The sequence below is a fragment of the Solanum stenotomum genome, chromosome 5 (genome assembly GCF_019186545.1).
Source record: "Solanum stenotomum isolate F172 chromosome 5, ASM1918654v1, whole genome shotgun sequence".
Taxonomy (NCBI): Eukaryota; Viridiplantae; Streptophyta; class Magnoliopsida; order Solanales; family Solanaceae; genus Solanum; species Solanum stenotomum.
In genome coordinates, this window is record NC_064286.1 from 22,173,623 (window position 1) to 22,194,092 (window position 20,470).

General features: G+C 31.9%; 3 protein-coding genes and 1 pseudogene across 3 annotated transcripts in view; 1 reads left to right on the forward strand and 3 right to left on the reverse strand.

Annotated features, from left to right (window-relative positions):
- LOC125865077 (ferredoxin-1, chloroplastic) overlaps positions 1-20,470 on the reverse strand; it is a 791,835-nt gene that overhangs the window by 474,841 nt on the left and 296,524 nt on the right. The gene's annotated exons all lie outside the window — the stretch shown is intronic.
- LOC125863781 (uncharacterized) lies at positions 1,158-1,926 on the forward strand (annotated as a pseudogene).
- Positions 14,013-16,148, reverse strand: LOC125863782 (uncharacterized). Its single transcript, XM_049543786.1, has 5 exons — positions 16,015-16,148; positions 15,786-15,915; positions 15,403-15,696; positions 15,228-15,329; positions 14,013-14,456 (listed from the first exon to the last, which is right to left on the reverse strand). The coding sequence occupies exons 1-5, from the start codon at positions 16,146-16,148 to the stop codon at positions 14,013-14,015; spliced, it is 1,104 nt and encodes a 367-aa protein (XP_049399743.1).
- LOC125863783 (uncharacterized) lies at positions 16,772-19,375 on the reverse strand. Its single transcript, XM_049543787.1, has 7 exons — positions 19,008-19,375; positions 18,553-18,791; positions 18,212-18,376; positions 17,916-18,093; positions 17,577-17,819; positions 17,321-17,420; positions 16,772-17,236 (listed from the first exon to the last, which is right to left on the reverse strand). Exons 1-7 carry the CDS (start codon positions 19,373-19,375, stop codon positions 16,772-16,774), a joined length of 1,758 nt encoding a protein of 585 aa, XP_049399744.1.

Below are 20,470 nucleotides of genomic sequence, written 5' to 3' on the forward strand. Positions count from 1 at the left end.
TCCAAACTTGTTGAGACGACTCTATATCTTTGACTGCTTTAATAATGATCTTGGCAGTTTGAGAAATATCAGTTGTATTTAGAAGCATGAGGACATTCAATATTCCATACCCATGATGTAGTATTCATGTTAGTCTTGATATTATATATAAAAATCCTATATAAAAGAGAAGCCTGCTAAGCTTCCGCGATGCTAGTCAAAAGGTAGTTGGCTGGTACTCAATTTAAATGCAATCCAGTTGACTTCAGCCATATATGATGTATTGTTCCTATCTGTTGTAAACATAAAATACCAAAAAATAATAAATAAAAATTTGACTACCACTTATCAATTTTTTTAAAAAATAGAACCCCTCATCATTGATTCAGGAAATAGATGCACACAAACATCACACAATATTATATAAAAATATTTAAGCTAAACTTGAAATTTTATTTCAAAACATAAGATAAATATTTTATTTAATTATTCATGTATTTAGACTATAACATGAATTTAGTACATTTAAGTTAAATCTAGTTTTTTTTAAAAGTTCAATCGAGAACTTTAATTTGGATTCGACTTATCATTTTAATTTTTGTGATTGATATGCACGATTAGAATTAGTAATGCAGTTCTTATAAAATAATCAATGTGATTTTATATAATATTAGTTATGAAAATTTAATTATTTATGTATTACTTATATATATTTTAGTTATTCCATCTTCTATCTTAAATAAAATAATATATATATATTTTTTATCATTTATACATATATTAATTATCTGTGTTTCTAAATTTCACATTATCAAAAGAAATCATACTAAAGTTTAGCAAATATCCCTGATATTTTTAATTTAAATGTCCAAAATTCTATCATATGTTATTGTTATTAACTAATAAGTAATACATTTATATATTTTTTTATCCATAAATTACCTTTGATTTCTAATGTTAATGTGAAATCGTTAATAGAAAAAAAAAATTAAAAATTAAAAATACCACAAATAAAAGTTAAGAATTTCAAATAATGGTGATTGACCCATGTAGAGAGAGCATGAACTTCCCCTTTTTTAGTATATAATATAATATATATATATATACAGATAGGTTGAGTAGATTCTTGTAAGCAAGAAAAATCCGATTTCTAGACTAGAGTTTATATCTAAGCGAACATGGAGACTCTGTATTACTGGCTAGTTGAGCACCCAACCATTAGCTATTTCGATTGGAAGCATGGTCACACTTTTGGTTCCTCTCTATTTTTTCCTACACTTTCAATCTTTATCTACTTGTCTCTCACTCTATTAGCACAATTCGCTTCTCCCTACACTCTCCGCCACATCCCTCCACCGAATCACTGCCGTACACAGCTTTATCCTCTGCCTCCTTTCTCTCATCATGGTTGTCGGTTGTAGCCTCTCCGTCCTTGACCAAATGCCCCACAATGTGCTTCCCAGCCAATCATACTCTTCCACGTGGACCCTTGTTCTTCTGGGCTAAATTATTATTCTACCTTTCAAAGATCCTTGAATTCATAGACACACTTTTGATCATCCTCAGTAGTTCTAAGTCACGGAGGCTCACATTTCTCCATGTGTACCACCATGCTACAACACCAGTTATATGTTATCTTGCCTTTTGTAATGTAAATTCGATGATCCAAGTCGCGGTAATTACTAATGCTTCGGTTCATGTTATAATGTATGCTTATTACTTCTTTTGCGCGGCCGGGGTGGAAGAAGATCGTCACCAACTGTCAAATTTTCCAGTTCATCCTTTACTTCATGGGTGCAGTAGTAGTCATGTATTATCACCTCACTACTGAGATTAATGGGTGCTCTGGTGCCCATACTTTGTTCTTTAATGTCACTTTTACTTCTTTTTCTCAACTTTCATTCCAAAAACTATGCCAACAAACATCATCAAACTCTCTCAACATAAAGCTGCTCAATAGACAGAACTAGTTAATTAATTAGTTAGGGGTCGTTTGGTTACTGTATAAGATACATCTTATTCATGTATAAAAAATTGCATTAGCTTTACTATGTTTGGTAGATGTTTTGTATTAGGTATAAAAGTCAACATAAATTATACCATATTTGATTGGTAAGAATTTAAATGTTGTATAAAAGTTATTCATGTATTAATTTATACTGTGTTTGGTTGCATTTTTTTTATAGTTATACATGTATTAAAATGATAAATTACATATTTACCCTTTTAATTTTTTTTTTAAAATTGAAAACTTTACTGTTTTTCTGTGGGGAAATACATAATTACTCCATTCAACTATAACACTTTTTTTAAAAAGACACTCAAACTTTATAAGGGTCCTAGTACCCCACTAAATAATTTAAAAGCGATATAAATATCTCATTTTTCAGTTAATCCCACTTATAAAAAAGAAGGTATAAGCACGCACTAATTATAGTTTGCCACTTGTCAAATTTATATAATTTCCTAATTTTTGTTTTTATTTATGTTTTTTTTTTAGTTTTAATTCTTTATTTTTTCTTTCTTCACTTAACCCATCCGTTGGTCTTCTTCGTTGTGGAGTGGCCACCATTGCTACAACACCATTTACAACACTAAATCAAAATTAAAACTGGAAAATCAAATCCGCTTTCAAAATTTATTGTTTTCAAATTAAAATTTCTATCAAAGTCCTCTTTTTATATGTTTTGCCTTTGATTTTTGATCTAAATCAACTTGGGTTGTATTTGAAAAAAACATTGAATTAACGCCGACGATTCTATCTTCGAAGTGACCATCATCTTTCCGGAGATTCTCACCCCAGACAGTCAAGAAGGAGAAGAAGAAATCTGAGGATGAAACAACAAATTTGTTGTTGCTTCGGTTATCAATGGGATTTTTTTGTCAGTGAAAAGACATTTTATTTTATGTATTGAGATTGTGTTATTTATTTACAATTAAATCTCTCTATCGAAATCCAATCTAAATGAAAAACGAAAAGAGAGCAAAAAAAGAAGAAAAAAAAAACTTCAAGCTCCTTCAATGGTGAAGCTCGGGAAGGAGAAGATAAAAAAAATTAACAGTAAAATAAAGATTATTTATATAGTTAATAAAAAATATTGCTAAAGAAAAGTTTAATCTTACTTTTTTTGATTTTCACGCTCTTCAGGCTAGTGATATGCACTCTCTCTATAAAATATCAAAAAATGGTTCAATAATTTCACATTAATCTAGCTAAGTGGTGTATTAGGACCCCCGCAAAGTTTAAGTGTCTTTTTAAAAAAATTCATTTTACTTTTACGAGGTAATTATGTATTTTCTCAATTCCTATCTACATTTGTTGTTTTTATTTCTTTTTATACTGTTATCAATCTTTTTTATATTATATATTTTTACCAACTCTTCAGAATACGAATTACTCCTTCTTTGTAGAAAATTTCTTTTGCAGATTGTTTACATATAATTTTAAATTTTTAAAAAACACGTTGAAGACACTTTTTTAGTACAGCTGTTAGATTTTTTATATTAAATATTTACATTAAAAAAATAAATTTTAATCAAACCAACATATGGAAAGAGAAAAAATATTTCTTTTATAACAAAAAAAAAACTGACAACCTTCCACCAAAGAATGGAAACCTGATAGAAGAGTTATAGATAAGCTATACTATTTCATAAATTTATCATTTCAGGTATTGTAAAAAAATTTAATTTATTTTATTTTTTTTAATTGGAAACTTTACAGTTTTTCTATCTACATTTGTTGTTTTTATTTCTTTTTATATATAAATCATTTTTATTTCTTTTTATATACTTACAGTTTTTATTTATTTATGCAAATATAAATATTTTTTTAATATTAAAAATTTGATTGTATATTTTTTTGACGGTACATATACTAATCAAATATTAGCATTATATATTATTCAATATATTCCCCATTTATTAGCATGCATTATTATTTTGTAAACAATATATATTAATAATTTACAACAAGTTTAATATTCAATAGTTAATAATTCATGTATTGTAATCTCTACATAACTAAATAATACCTACGTAACTAATATTCGCATAACTAATACCCGCATAATTAACCCAACATAACTAAATCCTGTATAACTAAACCCTGCATAGCTAAACCCTGCATAACTAATATCTGCATAACTAAACCCTGCATAACTCTAACCAGTAACCAAACGGCCCCTTAGTGCTTTAGTTTTTACATGTCTATGTAATACATCTTTTATCTTAGTAATTAAATAAAAGTAGGTTCATGTTATTTTGCATGCTAGTTAGGTAGAAATTGAGAAAATACATCAAATCATCCACGAACTTGATAACAAAATTTACTTTAACACTTTAACTATACGAGGGTTTATTTACCCTCCTTAACAACTTCTATATGAACTAAATACCAACCTAAGGAGTGATATGTCAAGGAGAGTGAAGAAAGAAAAAAAGGAAAAAGAAAAGTTTGACCAACATATATACAAGATTATACACATGACATTTTCTTATTGAACAACTTATAAATAATATTTTTAATCTTTTTTTCTTGATATATTAACTTTTTTAAAATATGTGAATTTTCTTACTTAGAGGTAATGAAATTTATGGGTCTCATTTTTGTAATAAAATTTTAAACTTATTCCTCTTTATGTTGTTGTCTTTTCCTAATACCTTCTTCCCAATTGAAGCAAACCTCCTCCTTCTACCTTTCTTCATAAACATTCTAACCTCTACCCATTACTTTCATTCCATCGGTCCTTTAGCAATTCACTATATATTACTCATCACTTTATTATTGTTGACATCGATTTCACAAAACCCAACACCAACATCATTGTTACAGAAATTAATTCCACAATATCTACCATCAATAGTAATAATAATGAAGAAGAATGGAGTGATGGGGAATTCACATTCCTAAATAATCGATTTCACAATAATAACATCAATATCACAACACCCATTGTAAATACACATTCATAGATTCAGATTTTCAATCAATATTTTTGTAGCTTCAATCTCATCAATGAAATGAAGATTGCGTAAGAAAGTTGAAAGATTCACATAATTTTTTCTATCACCATATAATAGAAACTCAAATAACAGGTTACTTAAAATTTAAGAAAAATTACATTTATAGAATGTAAGCATCAAGATTTTACTAATGGGTTTAGGCACAAACCTTGTCAATAAAAGGTGTGAAGTTGAATGATATAGTGAAAGACACTGGTGTTGAATGAAATTAGCTTCAATTTTTGATTGGCATTGTTAAAAGGATTTAACTTCAATTTTTTACTATCATTATTGAAAGAATTTACCTCCAATTTGGGGTTGATGATGAAGTTCTTTGTTAAATAAAGGTCTAACCCATCGATGGCCCCCTAAACTTGGCACGATCTTTCACTTAGACACCTCAACTGAAGGATTTTCATTTGAAACACCTAACGTAGGGTTCCCATGTGTCACTTTAACACTTTTTGCACAGACTTCTGTTGACCATAAGCGCGTGCAAGACAACCGTTCTACATGGATTAACTGACCAATTATATGATGCCAACTCTTAAACCTCTTTACACGTTTTTTTTTTCAAACTAAAAGAAAAATGGAACCATTCTTTGTGATTTTTCAACTTCCTTCATACGATTCTCTCTCTTCTCCGATGAAAACCCTAGGTAAATCTCCTTTCTCTTCACATGTATTTCTTTGTTTTTCCTTCAATTCGTTGTTAGTAATAATCATTGTTGTATTTTATTTAGCCATTTTTCAGGTTTAAGGTTGTATTGACGAGGTATCGGGCTGTGCGACATTGGAGAAATTGAAGAAATTGAAGGTAATGGTGTATTTTGTTTTCTACCTTTGTTTTTGTTTTCTTCAAGAAGGTGTATATTGTTGTTGAAGGTGTATATTGTTGTTGATTCCGCTTTCTTTATTTTCATTTTTAGTATAGGTTTTGGCTAGTAAAGTAAGGGGCTTTTTGGGTATTTCCTTTTATTGGGGTCTTCTTTTCGAAATATGAACAACTATATTTTAACTTGTTGTCATCATGGGGGGTGTGTTGTTGGAAACCCTAACCCTACTTACCAAAGAGAAGTAGATGTATTTGGTGTTGGCATAGATAAAGACCATTTTAGTCTTGTTGAGTTTCTTTCCTACACTAAAGACCTTGGGTATACAAATGTGAAGGGATTTTACTGTGAAAATAACAATGAATTAGTTCAAGTTACTTCTGATACTCAATTATTAGAATTTGTGAAAGACTTGGTAGATGGTGATGAGTTTCATGTGTATGTGGTCCATGAAGTTAATGAATTGGAAGAATTGCCTGCTCCAACTGGTCTTTTACCATGGTCTGATCCTGTTGATAAATCTGTGGGTATAAATACTGAGGAAACTGTGGAGAATGATTCAGATTTGAATGGAGTTGATACAAAACTACCTAGAGGTGATACAAATCAGAATGAAGCTGAATCAGATCTGCCTAGTAGTGACACAAATGTAGATGTTATTCCAGATGAACATGATTCAGATGTTGATGAAGAATTGAGATCCCTTAGGGATGAAAGGAGAAACAAAAGAAATCCTAATCTTAGGAAGAAAAGAGATAGGGAGAAGAAAATAATAACTAAAGAAGTACCAATAGGTGAGGTCGGTGTGGATAGAGGTTTTGAAGATATTGGAATAAATAAGAAGGATAGATATGTTGGCAGATTGGGAGGAGATGAGAAGTATATTGATAGCTCAGAATGTGATAGTGATGATAACACTGATATGCTAGATGCAGAAGTTGTTGGAGGTGTTGATCTACCAGGCAGAAGAAAAAGCAAAATGGTCAGGTATGATGATGAATGTATTGTTGTTATTTTTGAACTTGGAATGATTTTTGAGAATGCTAAGGAATTTAGAAACGCTTTGGCAAAATATGCTATTGAAAAAAATTATCAGTTAAGGCCTAATGAAGCTCATAGAGTGAGAGCTAAATGTAAATTCAAAGAAAAATGCAAATGATTGTGCTATGGTGCTATTGATAGGGATTCTGGTAACTTTATGATTAAGAATTACTATCCTATACACAAGTGTTTACCATCAAATAAGAACAAAATGTGTACAACTAAGTTCCTAGCAAGTAGATTCAAGGATGAAATAACTAAACAACCATCTTTAAATATTTGGGAAATACAAAAATTGTGTAGGGAGGAATTAGGACTACAAGTGGGTAGAACAATTTGTTACAAAGCAAATATGATAATTCTTAGAGAAAACATGGGTGACTGGAATATGGAATTTTCAAGGTTATGTGATTCATAAAACAAACCAATCCTGGTAGTTCTGTTTGGGTAAGGATGGATAGAGAAACTATACCAGGAAAGAATTTGTTTGTGTACTTCTATGTATGCTTGGATGCATTGAAGAAAGGGTGGAAGGAAGGATGTAGAAGAATAATAGGATTTGATGGATGTTTCTTAAAGGGTGCTTGTAAGGGTGAACTTCTTGTAGCAGTTGGAAGAAATGGAAACAATCAGATGTTTTCTATAGCCTGGGCAGTTGTGGACAAGGAGACTAAACATAGTTTCTTTATCAACTACTTGAAAGAGGAGCTACAGTTGGGTACTGGACAGGGTCTTACTGTAATGTCAAATATGCATAAGGTAATTGTCTATTACTTTCATAATTGTAGATATATAGAAATGTATTTTCTTTCTTGAATTGTATTTTATTGTAGGGTCTTCAAGCAACTATTGGTGAACTGCTACCAAATGCTGAAGTTAGAATGTGTGCTAGACACATTTGGTCTAATTGGAGTAAAAGATGGAAGGGAGAGGAAAAGAGAAAACAATTCTGGAGATGTTCCAAGGCAACTTTTGAAGTGAAGTACAATGAGGAGCTTTACAAAGTCAGCAAACTTGGTAATGAAATTAATGATGATTTATTGCATTATCCACAAGTGTCATGGGTTAGAGCATTCTTTCAAGAGCATTCCAAATGTGATGCAGTTGAAAATAACATGTGTGAAACCTTTAACTCATGGATCTTATCATGTAGACACAAATCTATAATAACCATGTTGGAGGAAACTAGGAGAAAATTAATGACTAGAACTGTGGATATGGTTAAGTTTGCTGACACGTGGATATGTGATATTACACCTATGGCTAGACTTATGTTGGAGGAGGATAAGGAAAAGTCTAGGGCATGCAAGGTGCTTTGGAATGCTGATGTTGAGTTTGAGATTGGAGAAGGGCAGTATAGGCATACAATCAACTTGACTAATAGAGTTTGTAGCTGTAGAACTTGGCAATTGAGAGGCATTCCATGCCAACATGCTATTTCTGCTTTGTACCACATAGAACAGGAACTTGGACCACTTGTGGAGCATTGCTATAGGAAGGATACCTTCTTAAAGGCTTATAGTCATTTCATTCAACCAATTCCAAATATGAAGATGTGGCCTGAAACTAACAATCCAAGGATTGAGGCTCCTGAACCTAAGCAAATGCCTGGTAGACCTCCAAGAAATAGAAGAAAGAGTAAAGATGAACCAAGAAAGAAGTATGGAAAGATGTCCAAACAAGGGGTGAAAATTACTTGTTCCAAGTGTAAACAACAAAGCCACAACAAGAAATATTGCAAGGTAAAATAATTTATTATTTGTTTGTGCCTTTTTTAAATTCTTGTTAAATGTAATGAACAAACTTAATGTTTGATATTTAGGTTGGTGTCCATACTTCAACCAGCTTGCCACAATTCACAATTTACTGCTGGTCAAAGTTCACAAGGAAGTTGCCATCCTGAACCAACAAGCTCCTTCCAACCTGGACCATCAAGATTCAACCAACCTGCTTCAACAACATCAAACATTCATGCTTCTTCAATAACAATTTGTGGTGATACCAGTAGGGTTAAGAGGGCAAGGGACACTGCAAAAACAAGCCAACCACCACCATTTGTGGATACAAGTATTCCTGTTACAAGAGGAATAACCAGTCAACTACCTCCAAAGACAAGACAAACTGCTAGACAAAAAAGAGGAAGCGTTGCAATTGGAGAATATTCTGCAAGAGGGGGACCAAAGAGGCCAACTAATGGTGGATCAAGTAATGTTGGATTTGGCATCTACACAAGTGCAAGTGGAACCCAAATACTAAACGTAAGTTTGTAACAAACTGTCTCTGAAATGAATGCAAGTTTATATATTAATTTTGGTTTTTCTTCAAAAAACAGCCTGGGACTTCAAGTCAAAGGATTCTACCAACAGGTTCAAGTTATAAGGATGCAAGTTTAACGGATATAAACCTTGGCTTTAAGCCTAGAGGCTTGAGATGGAAAAACAAGGATGCTGTCACCACTTCCCAATTGCAGCAAATGGCAAACAAAAAGAAGAAGTAACACCAACTTAGACTAGGTTGATTTTTGGCCCTTATTTTGCTGTCTAATGTTTTTGGAGTATGCTAGCTTTATTTTGGTACTAGTAAATACTTTTGTGAAGGTTGTAGTAGCTTTTGATTATGCTAGCTTTATTTTGGGGCCTTATTTTGGTACACTTTTTTTGAAGGTTGTAGCCTTGAATGGTATGTAGCATAATGCTAACTTTGAGCTCATTATGGAGCATGCAATATAACTGTCTATGTTTTGTGTAATTTGGGTGTTACATTGTGACGAATATGACCAATTGTGTAATTTGGCTATTTGCTTTTGGTGTTACATTGTGAGAGCGAATTTGAGATATGTATGTAGCCAAAAAATCAATTTTACTGCAATAACAACATAAAATTTCATTGAATCCAAAATGCACATTTACATCGAAAATTTACAACAGCAACAACATCAAAATACTACTAGATCGAACACCAAATACTACTAGACCGAACATCAAATACAACATCAAATTACTACTAGACCGAACACCTCAAGAACACTAACAATTAGGATTTAATTTCCATATTCCAAACATCAGCAACCCAGTAGCAACGACACCAACAATAAATATATTTCTTGATCGCTTTAATTTTTCATCAAAAGCATTGAATTTCTTCAACAATTCCCACATTACCCTGTTTGCTTGTAGAGGGTGTCGATCTTCATACCAAAGAAAATAGTCACAGCCACCCATTTTCTATAAAAACCAATAAAAAAGAATTAGACGCCAACAATTAATCATTAATTGACTTAAAAAAAATAAAGGAAACAAAGAATTTTACCTTTGAAATTCTACAAGTAAAAAAATCTACGCTTGGTATTTAATTGGGTCCATGAAGTCTTTAATAGTGCTTCATTACCACATCTACAATATCGACCTTTATCCATAGATGCCATGAAAGAATTGGAGAAGCTCGACATGAAAGTATTAAGGGCCAAGAATTAAAGAAAGGCTGAAGAAGAGAGAAATTGGAAAATAAGAGAGAAGTTGGAGTCTTAGTTAGGGTACAATTGGAGAAAAATAATATAAATAGATGATGTGGAGTAATATTACCTTTGGGGACGCCACATCAGACAAAATTTTGATGTTTACGCGCCCTGAATCAGTGAAAATCACGCGACACTCCAGCTGTGCAAAAAGTGTTAAAGTGACACATGGGAACCCTACGTTAGGTGTTTAAAATGAAAATCCTGCAGTTGAGGTGTCTAAGTGAAAGATCGTGCCAAGTTTAGGAGGCCACCGATGGGTTAGGCCTTAAATAAATAAGTACACATAATTTTAGAAGTTATTTATTTAGTGTATATAAGCTTTTTTTCCAAATGGATAAGATCATGCTCATTTATTAATAAATAGAAATAAAACATTCCACAATATACATGGCTTGGGTCTGAAAGTAACCCGAGCCCAAACTTAATTAGGTAACTGCTAAAGTAAAAAGGGAAAATTAGCAAACTAGTCAAAAATCCTAACATAATTATTAAAAACATCTATAGTTTATAAATATAAATATTAGTAAAAATGTCAATATTTTAGAAAACATTGTGTATCCTAATTTAGTTCCTATTTCACCTCACCTTAATTAAAGTTTTCCAACTCATTCTCTCTCATATGTTTTCAAAAAAAAAAGTATTTTCTCTCTCATTGATTTTCCTCTTCCTATTCTTCTTCATATTTCAACTCCCGTTGCTCTCTCTTTCGTTCTTTCGAAATTTTTTTCTAGAAATTGAAAAATGTATCTCTAAAGATATTTACAACAGTCCCTTAGATTAAGGTATACATCTTTATCCAACTTTTAGGTTTGTTTACTGATTTTATTTTTGGTTAAATCTTTCAAAAATTTTGTTTGACCAGTTTCGTTTAGGGTTTGAAAACCTCAAAATCACTCTCTAATGGACAAATCTAAGAGGACTACAAGAGGTATCCAACTAAATCAACAATTTTCTAGCGACTTTTCATCATTTATTGATTATATTACCATTATAATATTTACATGTTCAGTTGAAGTTGTTAAAATCATAAAAATCATGATTTTCTATTAGTCTCGAGTATCTGTAACAATTTTTTTTTTATATTCAAAATTCATTAAGTATGCGTATTGATATAAAATAATATTGCCATTGTCTATGGACATTGTAGGTTTGTTAGTATAGATATTGTATTCCTTATTTTTTTATTTTTTTTGTATTTGTGGGCATTCTGTTAGTTTTGATAATATACCCACATACTTGGACTCATCATATCTATGTATCCTTTTCTAGTTGTGGACATTGTAAGAGTGTTAATTGTATTCAATCAATTAAAGATACATATTTACTTTATATAGTTGTATTCATTTTTTAAGAAATAGTGATGCTATTTCATATTGTATTCATGTTTTATTATTTGATGGTTTTGTATTCATTATGTTATATCTGTTGTATGTATTTTGTGTGCAGTATAGTTTGTTTTGTGATAAAACATGTTTCAGTCATTATATGAGAATCAAGTATTCGTTAACTGTTGAATCATTAATTTGGAAGTTTGGACATGAATGTTTTTTAAATTTCTCGGGTAATTATATTTTTTTTGAATGACGAGACAAAGTTTTACTAATGCACAAGTGAATACGGATCCAGATTTGGATTTGGTGAACAAAAAAATAAAAAAAAGGAACAAGAAGAAGAAGAAAGAGATAATGAGAGAAGAAGGTTGCAAAAATTGTATTCATATTAATTTTTGTTTGTCAATTGTTTTTCTTTTACTCAACATTTGTATTTTTATTAAGAACGTTGTATTTCTTTTTTAGTTTGTAGTCATTTCAATAGGTATGCCAAATGGATTTGTATTTCTTAAGCATTGATGTATCTTATTTCTTTAGAATATTGTATTCTTCCTCAAAAGGTTGTATTATTTCCACTATGTATTCTATTTTATTCCAGAATCTTGTATTCTTTCTTAAATCGTATTCATATGTAATGGTTAGATTATATTGGGATGCAATCAGTAATATTTTTATAATACAAATAAAAGAAAAATATATTTGACAGTCATGTAATACAATTTTGATCACTGGATACAATTTTTAGTTTTCACTATGAAAGTAAAATATATACATAACTCAATGGAGGATCATCAATGGAGAATTGAAAGTCGTTAATGGATGATGAGGAAGATGAGAGAATTTGTGCCTATTTTAGTCTCCTAATCTGTAAAGTAAGTAATAATATATTTTCAGCACTATTTACTTAATTTGAAAGATTCTCTCCCATGTTATTTGCTTAGTTGTATTTTATTAAGTTAAATAAAAAAAAAATACATAAATCAATAATATAACAAATTAAAATATTGACATTTTTAATAAATATTGAAAGTGTGGCTAAGGGGTTCTATTAAATCTAAAATATTGACATTTTGAAAATTTTCCCAAGTAAAAATGTATAAAGCAAACAAAATGCATCAAATGAAAAGAAGAGAGGTAGAGCCGGTAAAGCTTGAAAAATCACCATGGATGGGTTCTTCAAGCTGCCAATCGAAGTTTTTGAAACATAATTCTGTGATCGATTAGAGATTCACCTTAAGTGTTCATAAGTCCCACGAACACCGTGAATTCACACTCAATGAAGACTTCTTCAACCACTAAATCGGGGGTTCTTTCTACAACAAATGTAAGCTTTGAAAAACTCACTTAAACTCTAATCGAGCTTCAAATGTGTATTAAGACCATGGGTAGGGTTTCCTTTCTTCATCCTTAATAGGTTGAGCTCCAAAGGAACTAATATCACTGTTAATGGAATCATATATCGCACCCTTCTCTTGTCAAAGCTAAGATAGTGATTAAGATATTATTCCTCCTCTTGAATAAAATCTATCATATCGATTTTCCTTCAAATGGACATATGATTAATCGATGCAAAGCTGGTAGTTTAAATCGTTATTGTTGTTGTTGATGTTGTGTTGATTCATGTAATGAGTTCCTATATTATGTCACTACAAGAAAATAGCAAAATTGTGACAGATGATTCTGTCACAAATCCGTCACAAATTAACATTTGTGACGGAATTGTGACAGAAAAATGGACGTCCCAGAACCTGGGGTCATAAACTCATTGTGACGGATTTCAATTCCGTCACAAAATTATTGTGACGGCATAGTGACAGACCTGACGGTGACAATATAAATCCTTGTATTTGACTAAAATTTCGTCACAAATTTGAGACAGAATTTTTGACCGAATATTCCATTACAAAATAGTGACGGAATAGTTTTTGTAACAAATTTCTAAATATATTCACGATATTTGTGACAGAATATTTCGTTACAAGTAAATTGTGATGGAATATTTTGTCACAAAATTGCTCTCTTGTTGATATTAGTAACAAATTTAGAATTAATTGTGACAGATTAAATCCGTCACAAATTTGATTTTAATTTAATAAATAATAATTGTTATATATAGTATTGGACAATTATTATTTATATATATATAGTAAATTAGTCAAAAATATAAAAATAATTAACCACCATGATATAACAAACATAAAATTAGATTTATAATATAAAATTAAGAAGTTAAAACATGTCAAAGCACAACTTCAATAAGCAAAAGTGGACAAATATTTAAACACATAAACATTTGGTCATTTCCTATTAAGGAGAAGGATTACTAGATGAGCGTGAGGATAACGCCATCTCGCTCATCATGCGAGACCATCGTTCCTCCATAGACTTGAATCGATCATCACTTTGTTGCCTCAAATGCGAGACCTCGTGCTCTACTCGTTGTTGCACCTCTGCCTCTAAACGTTCTTGAAGAATTCTCTCTTGATTTTCTTTCATATGCAACACTTCTTTCTCAAGTAGTTGAATGCGCTCTTCAGCAACATCATCAGACACCGCATGTAAATTGCGCGAAGTGACAGAATTTTGATCTTGATACAACGCCAAACCTTGAGAGCCTAAACCATACACACGTCGTTTTTTTTCTCCACCCACAACATCAAAGTATAAGCGATTTATATCGAGTTCTTGAACTTCTTGTGAATCATCTGAGGAGCTAGAAATAGCCACAGCTAAGACAACCTCCATTTTATCCTGAAATTTTTCAAACAATCAACCATCAAAAACTCAAGCTTTCCACAAATATGTGCATATTAAGTTGCTTCTAGCAACTCTGTAAGAAAAATGCACCCAAAAGACAGCACAAACTCTTTAAACAGAACAAAATCTGCCCCCAATAAGGCATAAATTTTATCTATTAAAAAAAAGGCACAAAATTTGCTTCAAATTGCATTAATAACTGTCCAAATAACTTCTCAACATTTGATAAAAAAGTATGATAAAAATCTGCACAAAAAAACAGCACAAAATCTACCCAAAAACAGCACAAAATCTATCAAAAAGGCACAAAATCTACTTCAAAATTGCATTAAAAACTGCTCAAATAACTGCAAAACATATGGTCAAAATTATGATAAAAATCTGCTCAAATTTGCACCAAAAACAGCACAAAGAGCTGCCACAAAATCTGCCACAAAAAAAGGCACAAAATCTGCCCAAAAAAGGCACAAAATCTATCCACAATAGCACAAAATCTGCTTCAAAATTGCATTAAAAAATTTCCCAAATAACTGCACAACATCTGATCATAACTATGATAAAAAAGCTGCTCAAATCTGAATCAAAAACAACACAAAGAGCTGCCCCAAAAATTTGCTCAATAGCAACACAAACAATTATAGAAAATCTTCTTAATAGCAACACACACAACTTCATAAAATCTACCTTTTTCTTCTTTAAAAGCTTCACAAAATAAGGATAAGTCCTACAATGTTTGATTAAAGAAGAGCAACACACACAACTTACATTAATGCATTTAGACTTGGCATCAACAAAGCTTCCATCCTTTCTTCTATGCAACTTCTTAAATATATCCCACGAATTTGGTGGACGACGTAGTTCTACTGCCTAAAAAACAGAGTTTAATATTAAAATAAGAGATAAGATTAGAAATATATTATAGAAAGTGTTAAATTGGTACCAATTTTATAGTATGCTCCACTGTTGATCTAGAACCACCGGTATGCTTGCTTGGACCAATGCCTAGTCCACTAGTCTCACTACATCGATTTCGAGTGGCGATACGAGATTTATCCATCCATTCATCAGAGGCCCAATGCGTCTTCCAACTTCTCCAAATATCCTCCAAAACAAAATTAGGTTTGACTGTACCTTTTCGCCAAATATACATTTTCTTGGAGTATAAAGTGGATGCCACCTTATTCCATGTACGTTCCATTATAGAATTCTCAGTAGGATTCCACTGATATGATTTCTGGAAAAAAAATTACTTAGTGAAATAAACACATAGAGACATATATTAAATAAATTACTTATAGATTTTAAATATAAAGTAGTAGTTACCAAAAATTCATGCAAATAAAATTTACGAGTTGATTGACTGACATCCTTCCATGAGTAGCCAGTAGCATCTTGTTTTTCCTTGAACGTTTCTGTGATGGTCTTCGAGATAGAATGACCATTAGGAACAAATCTGAAATAAAATTAAAAATAAATAACACATTTCATAATACTTATATTAGAAAAAATTAGATCAAGTATACAAAAATATCCTTTCTTACTTTTCCGTTACAACTGAGATGACCAACCGAACAGGTGTTGATGAGCAACTAGGTCTCCTATAGAGACATCTGGAGTACTAGGAGTGGTTGGAGTACAAGGACCAGTAGGAGAAGAACCAGCATTTGATGATGGCATATCACTCATATTCTTAAATTTTAATTACCTAGACCTTGTACAATTGCAGCAATAAAGTTCTTGATAAAAAAATCAACTAGCATTCAAATTATATTAGTTCATTATGTAGATATATAATATAAGATGCCCAATACAAATCACAAGATATAATAACAAAACTAAGAAAATGAAGATCACTTGTAGCATAAAATAGTACATTCAACTTTAGATTAATAGAGAAGCTAAATTTAAAAACTTCAAGTGACATTAATCTCAACACTTTCTTCTCTTTTTGTTTTGATGTTCATATTCTTCTTTCCCTTCCTCATTGTCATCCTCATCATCATCATCATCTTCATCCTCATCCTCAGTCTCATCCTCATCATCATCCTCCTCCTCTTCCTCCCCATCATCAGCATCATCCTCCTCCTCATCATCATTGTCATTATCCTCATCATTTTCTTCCATCTCCCTCTCTCCCTCCTCCTCCTCCATGTCAATAAAAACACCATCTGGATCATTCAATATATAATGTGTTTCATCTTCACAAATATCAATTTCATGCATTTGACTATTATCCTCTTGAAAAGCTAGATCATTTAGTGTATGAGGTTTTTCTACTATGTTTGGAACATCTACCATTGAACGTGCCTTTATCTGACAGCTAACCAATCATTCTGTGTCCTCTTTATTGAAGGATATGTTTCAAAATACACCTGAGAAGCTTGCACAGCCATAATAAATGGCTCATATTTATTAAAAGTTCTTCTTCTATTAACATCAACAAGATTATATTGTGGATGTACTCTTGTACCATGTTTTGGTGTTGGATCAAACCAAGAACATTTAAATAATACGGTTCGCTTAAATGGTAATGCATGATACTCTAGCTGCAGAATTTCTGTCAATATACCATAATAATCGATCTCATCTGCACTGTGACTAGAGCCCTTAATGCATATACCACTATTCATTGTAGATTTAATTGAACCGTATTCTTCAGTGTGAAATTTGTAACCATTTACAACATATCCATTAAAGGGTTGAACCTTATGCAATGGCCCTTCTGCAAGATCTTTCATGAATTGATTGGTAATGCTAGATGAAGGATCACGTGCCTATTGACATTATAAGTAATTAGGAATACATTAAGATTATATTGAATTTACTGTAGAGATTAATTTAGATCTATTAGTACTTACATATTGATTAAACCAAGACGCAAACTCTGTTTCAAGTTTAGCATCAATCTCACTATCTTGAATATATGGTTGTATTTGTCTCAAGGTATCCTCAAAAATTCTAAAGAAAAAAAAAGCTAATTTAGTTCAATAACTTCAAATGTAAATAATATGTATATCTAGATCATGGTAATTAACTTACTTTATATATGGTTTCACTTCATAACAATTCAACAAAATATATGTCCGAGCTGCATGATATTCTCTATCATCTAACCTTCTTATTTTCTTTTTACCAAAACCACGACCAACATGCTTGAAAACAGACAAAATTTGAGGATGGTCCTCTCCAACCCCACCATCATCCGCATTTCGTGGCACTTTTCTATATCTAGTCAAAATGTCTGACTTAAAGTAGTGCGTACAAAGTGTTGATGATTCTTTAACCAAACATGCGTTGCGTATACAACCTTCAACTCTATTCTTATTTTTGATATCATACTTCACCCCATGAAGTTTCCTTCAAACATAATGTAAGTATGTCAATATAGTATCACTAGTATATTTATATATCTTATAATATATAATTAACTTAAGTTATCTTTCACATGGATACATCCATCGTTCTTGAACTGGGCCTGCTAAACATGCTTCATAAGCTAAATGGATGGGAAGATGTTCCATAGAATCCCAGAAGCTTGGAGGAAAAATGCGCTCAAGCTTAGTCAAGATGAGAGGAATATTTCTTTCTAATTGTCTCATGTGTTCCTCAGTTATTGCGGTAGAAGTAAGATCTTTAAAAAAAAAGACTCAACTCTATCAATGGTTCCCACACATTTCGTGGAAGCAACTCTCGAAATGCAATAGGTATGAGCCGTTGCATAAATACATGACAATCATGACTCTTCATACCAAAGAGTTTAAGCTTGTTCATGTCAACACATCTTCCCATGTTAGACACATAACCATCAGGAAATCTCAACTCTTGCAACCACTTACAAAGCACTTTTTTGGAATTATCATCTAACATGTAACAAGCTTTTGGGTACTTTTTAGTAGTTTCATCCTGATGCAACTCTGGACGATTGCAAAGTACTTTTAAATCTTCTCTAGATTTGGCATTGTCTTTTGTTTATCCCTTGACATTCATGATGGTGTTAAAAATGTTATCAAACACATTTTTTTCTATGTGCATCACATCAAGGTTATGCCTAATAAGATTTGTTTTCTAGTAAGGCAAGTCCCAAATATACTTCTTTTCTTCCAACCACATAAGCTACTCTTTGAGATTCTTGCATTCACCTTGTCAGAACCAAGTTCTGTCACTTTCATGAGTCCCAAATCCTCAATCTCCCTAAGTATTTGTAAACCTGATTGTTCAGTAGATGCAACCTTATATACTATTTGACCCTTCTTGAACCACTTTTTGTTTTTTCGCCATGGATGATCTGGTGGTAAAAACTTTTTGTGATTGTCAAACCATGAGACTTTTCTACCATTGGATAGTGAAAAAGCATCAGAATCTTTCATGCAATAAGGACAAGTTAATTTTCCTGCTGTACTCCAACCCGACAACATTGAGTACGCTGGAAAATCACTTATTGTCCACATCAATGCAACTTGCATTTGAAAATTATTTTTACTTGAAACATCATATGTTTGGACTCCCACCTCCCATAATTCTTTCAACTCTTCAATGAGGGGTTACAAAAAGACATCAATTTTCTGTTTTGGATTTTTTGGACCAGGTATCATCACAGATAAAAACATGTATTCATCCTTCATGCACATCCAAGGTGGTAAATTATATGGTGTAACTATCACAGGCCAAGAGGAATATTGTTGGCCTGATTGACCAAATGGTTGAAACCCATCAGTAGACAAACCCAATCTAACATTTCTAACTTCAGATGCAAAATGTGGATACGTCTGATCAAAATGTTTCCAAGCAGGAGAGTCTGAGGGGTGACGCATGACACCATCTCTTTCATGCTCTGAATGCCATCTCATATGTTTTGCTGTTGCATTAGATGCATACAACCTTTGTAGACGTGGAGTTAAAGGAAAATAATACATCTTCTTATAAGAAATATTAGTTTTCTTCTTGGAACGTTGATGTTTTGATCTCTTAAATCAAGGATGAGAGAAAAATTTGCAATTGATTAGTTCATTGTCCTCACGCCAATAAAGCATACATCCATTTTTGCAACAATCAATCTTATCGACTGGCAAGCCTAATCCTCGCATTAGCTTTTTAGTACCATAGAAACTATCGATCATTTTGTTATCACTTGGCATCAATTCTGATATAAACTGACATAACTCATCATACAACCTTTTCGAAAAATGATATTCTGCCTTAAGATTCAACAAACGAGCAACAACAGACAATTGTGTATGTCCATGTGGATTTTCCGTCCAAATCTCTTGTTCTGATGCTTTGAGCATATCATAAATATGTTGTGTTGTTGGATTTGGGTCCTCTTCCACGTTACCATTATAAGAAGGCCCAGCAACATCAAAAACCATTGACCGGAATGCATTATGGGATTGAGGATTCACGGTTTCACCAGAAGCTTCTTCTTGATGATCATTAAGCACACTTGGATTTGAAATATAACTTTCTCCATGGTGATACCAATGATAATAATCCGGTACAAAGCCATAAGTTCCTAGATGTGTCATAACTGTAAACTCATCCAAAATATTTTTATTTCGACACTTACGATGATTACAAGAACATCTTAACTTCTCACCATCCATGCACTGTGGATGTCTTTTAGCAAATGCAACAAAGTTCTCAACTCCATCAATAAACTTTGGATTTATGAATCCATCATCCAGTATTCTAACATACATCCACTCACGATCAGGGTTACTCATATTATATACTCTGACACAGATAATAAATGTGTTAAAACTTACATGATGACTACTAATTTTTATACGACACTAGAACCTAGAGGTAGCAAAATATAATGAATTCAAATTCATAAACAATCAGTTAATCATCAAATGTTATAGTAGTTAGTGTTGTACAATTTAAATGCACACTAGAAATAGTGTACTATTTTATTTTAAATAATACTACATGTCAAGGTGATCATGTAAAAACAGATATGCCAAAGATGTATTCAATTTATAAGCTTCATTCTACTCGTACGCCACCAA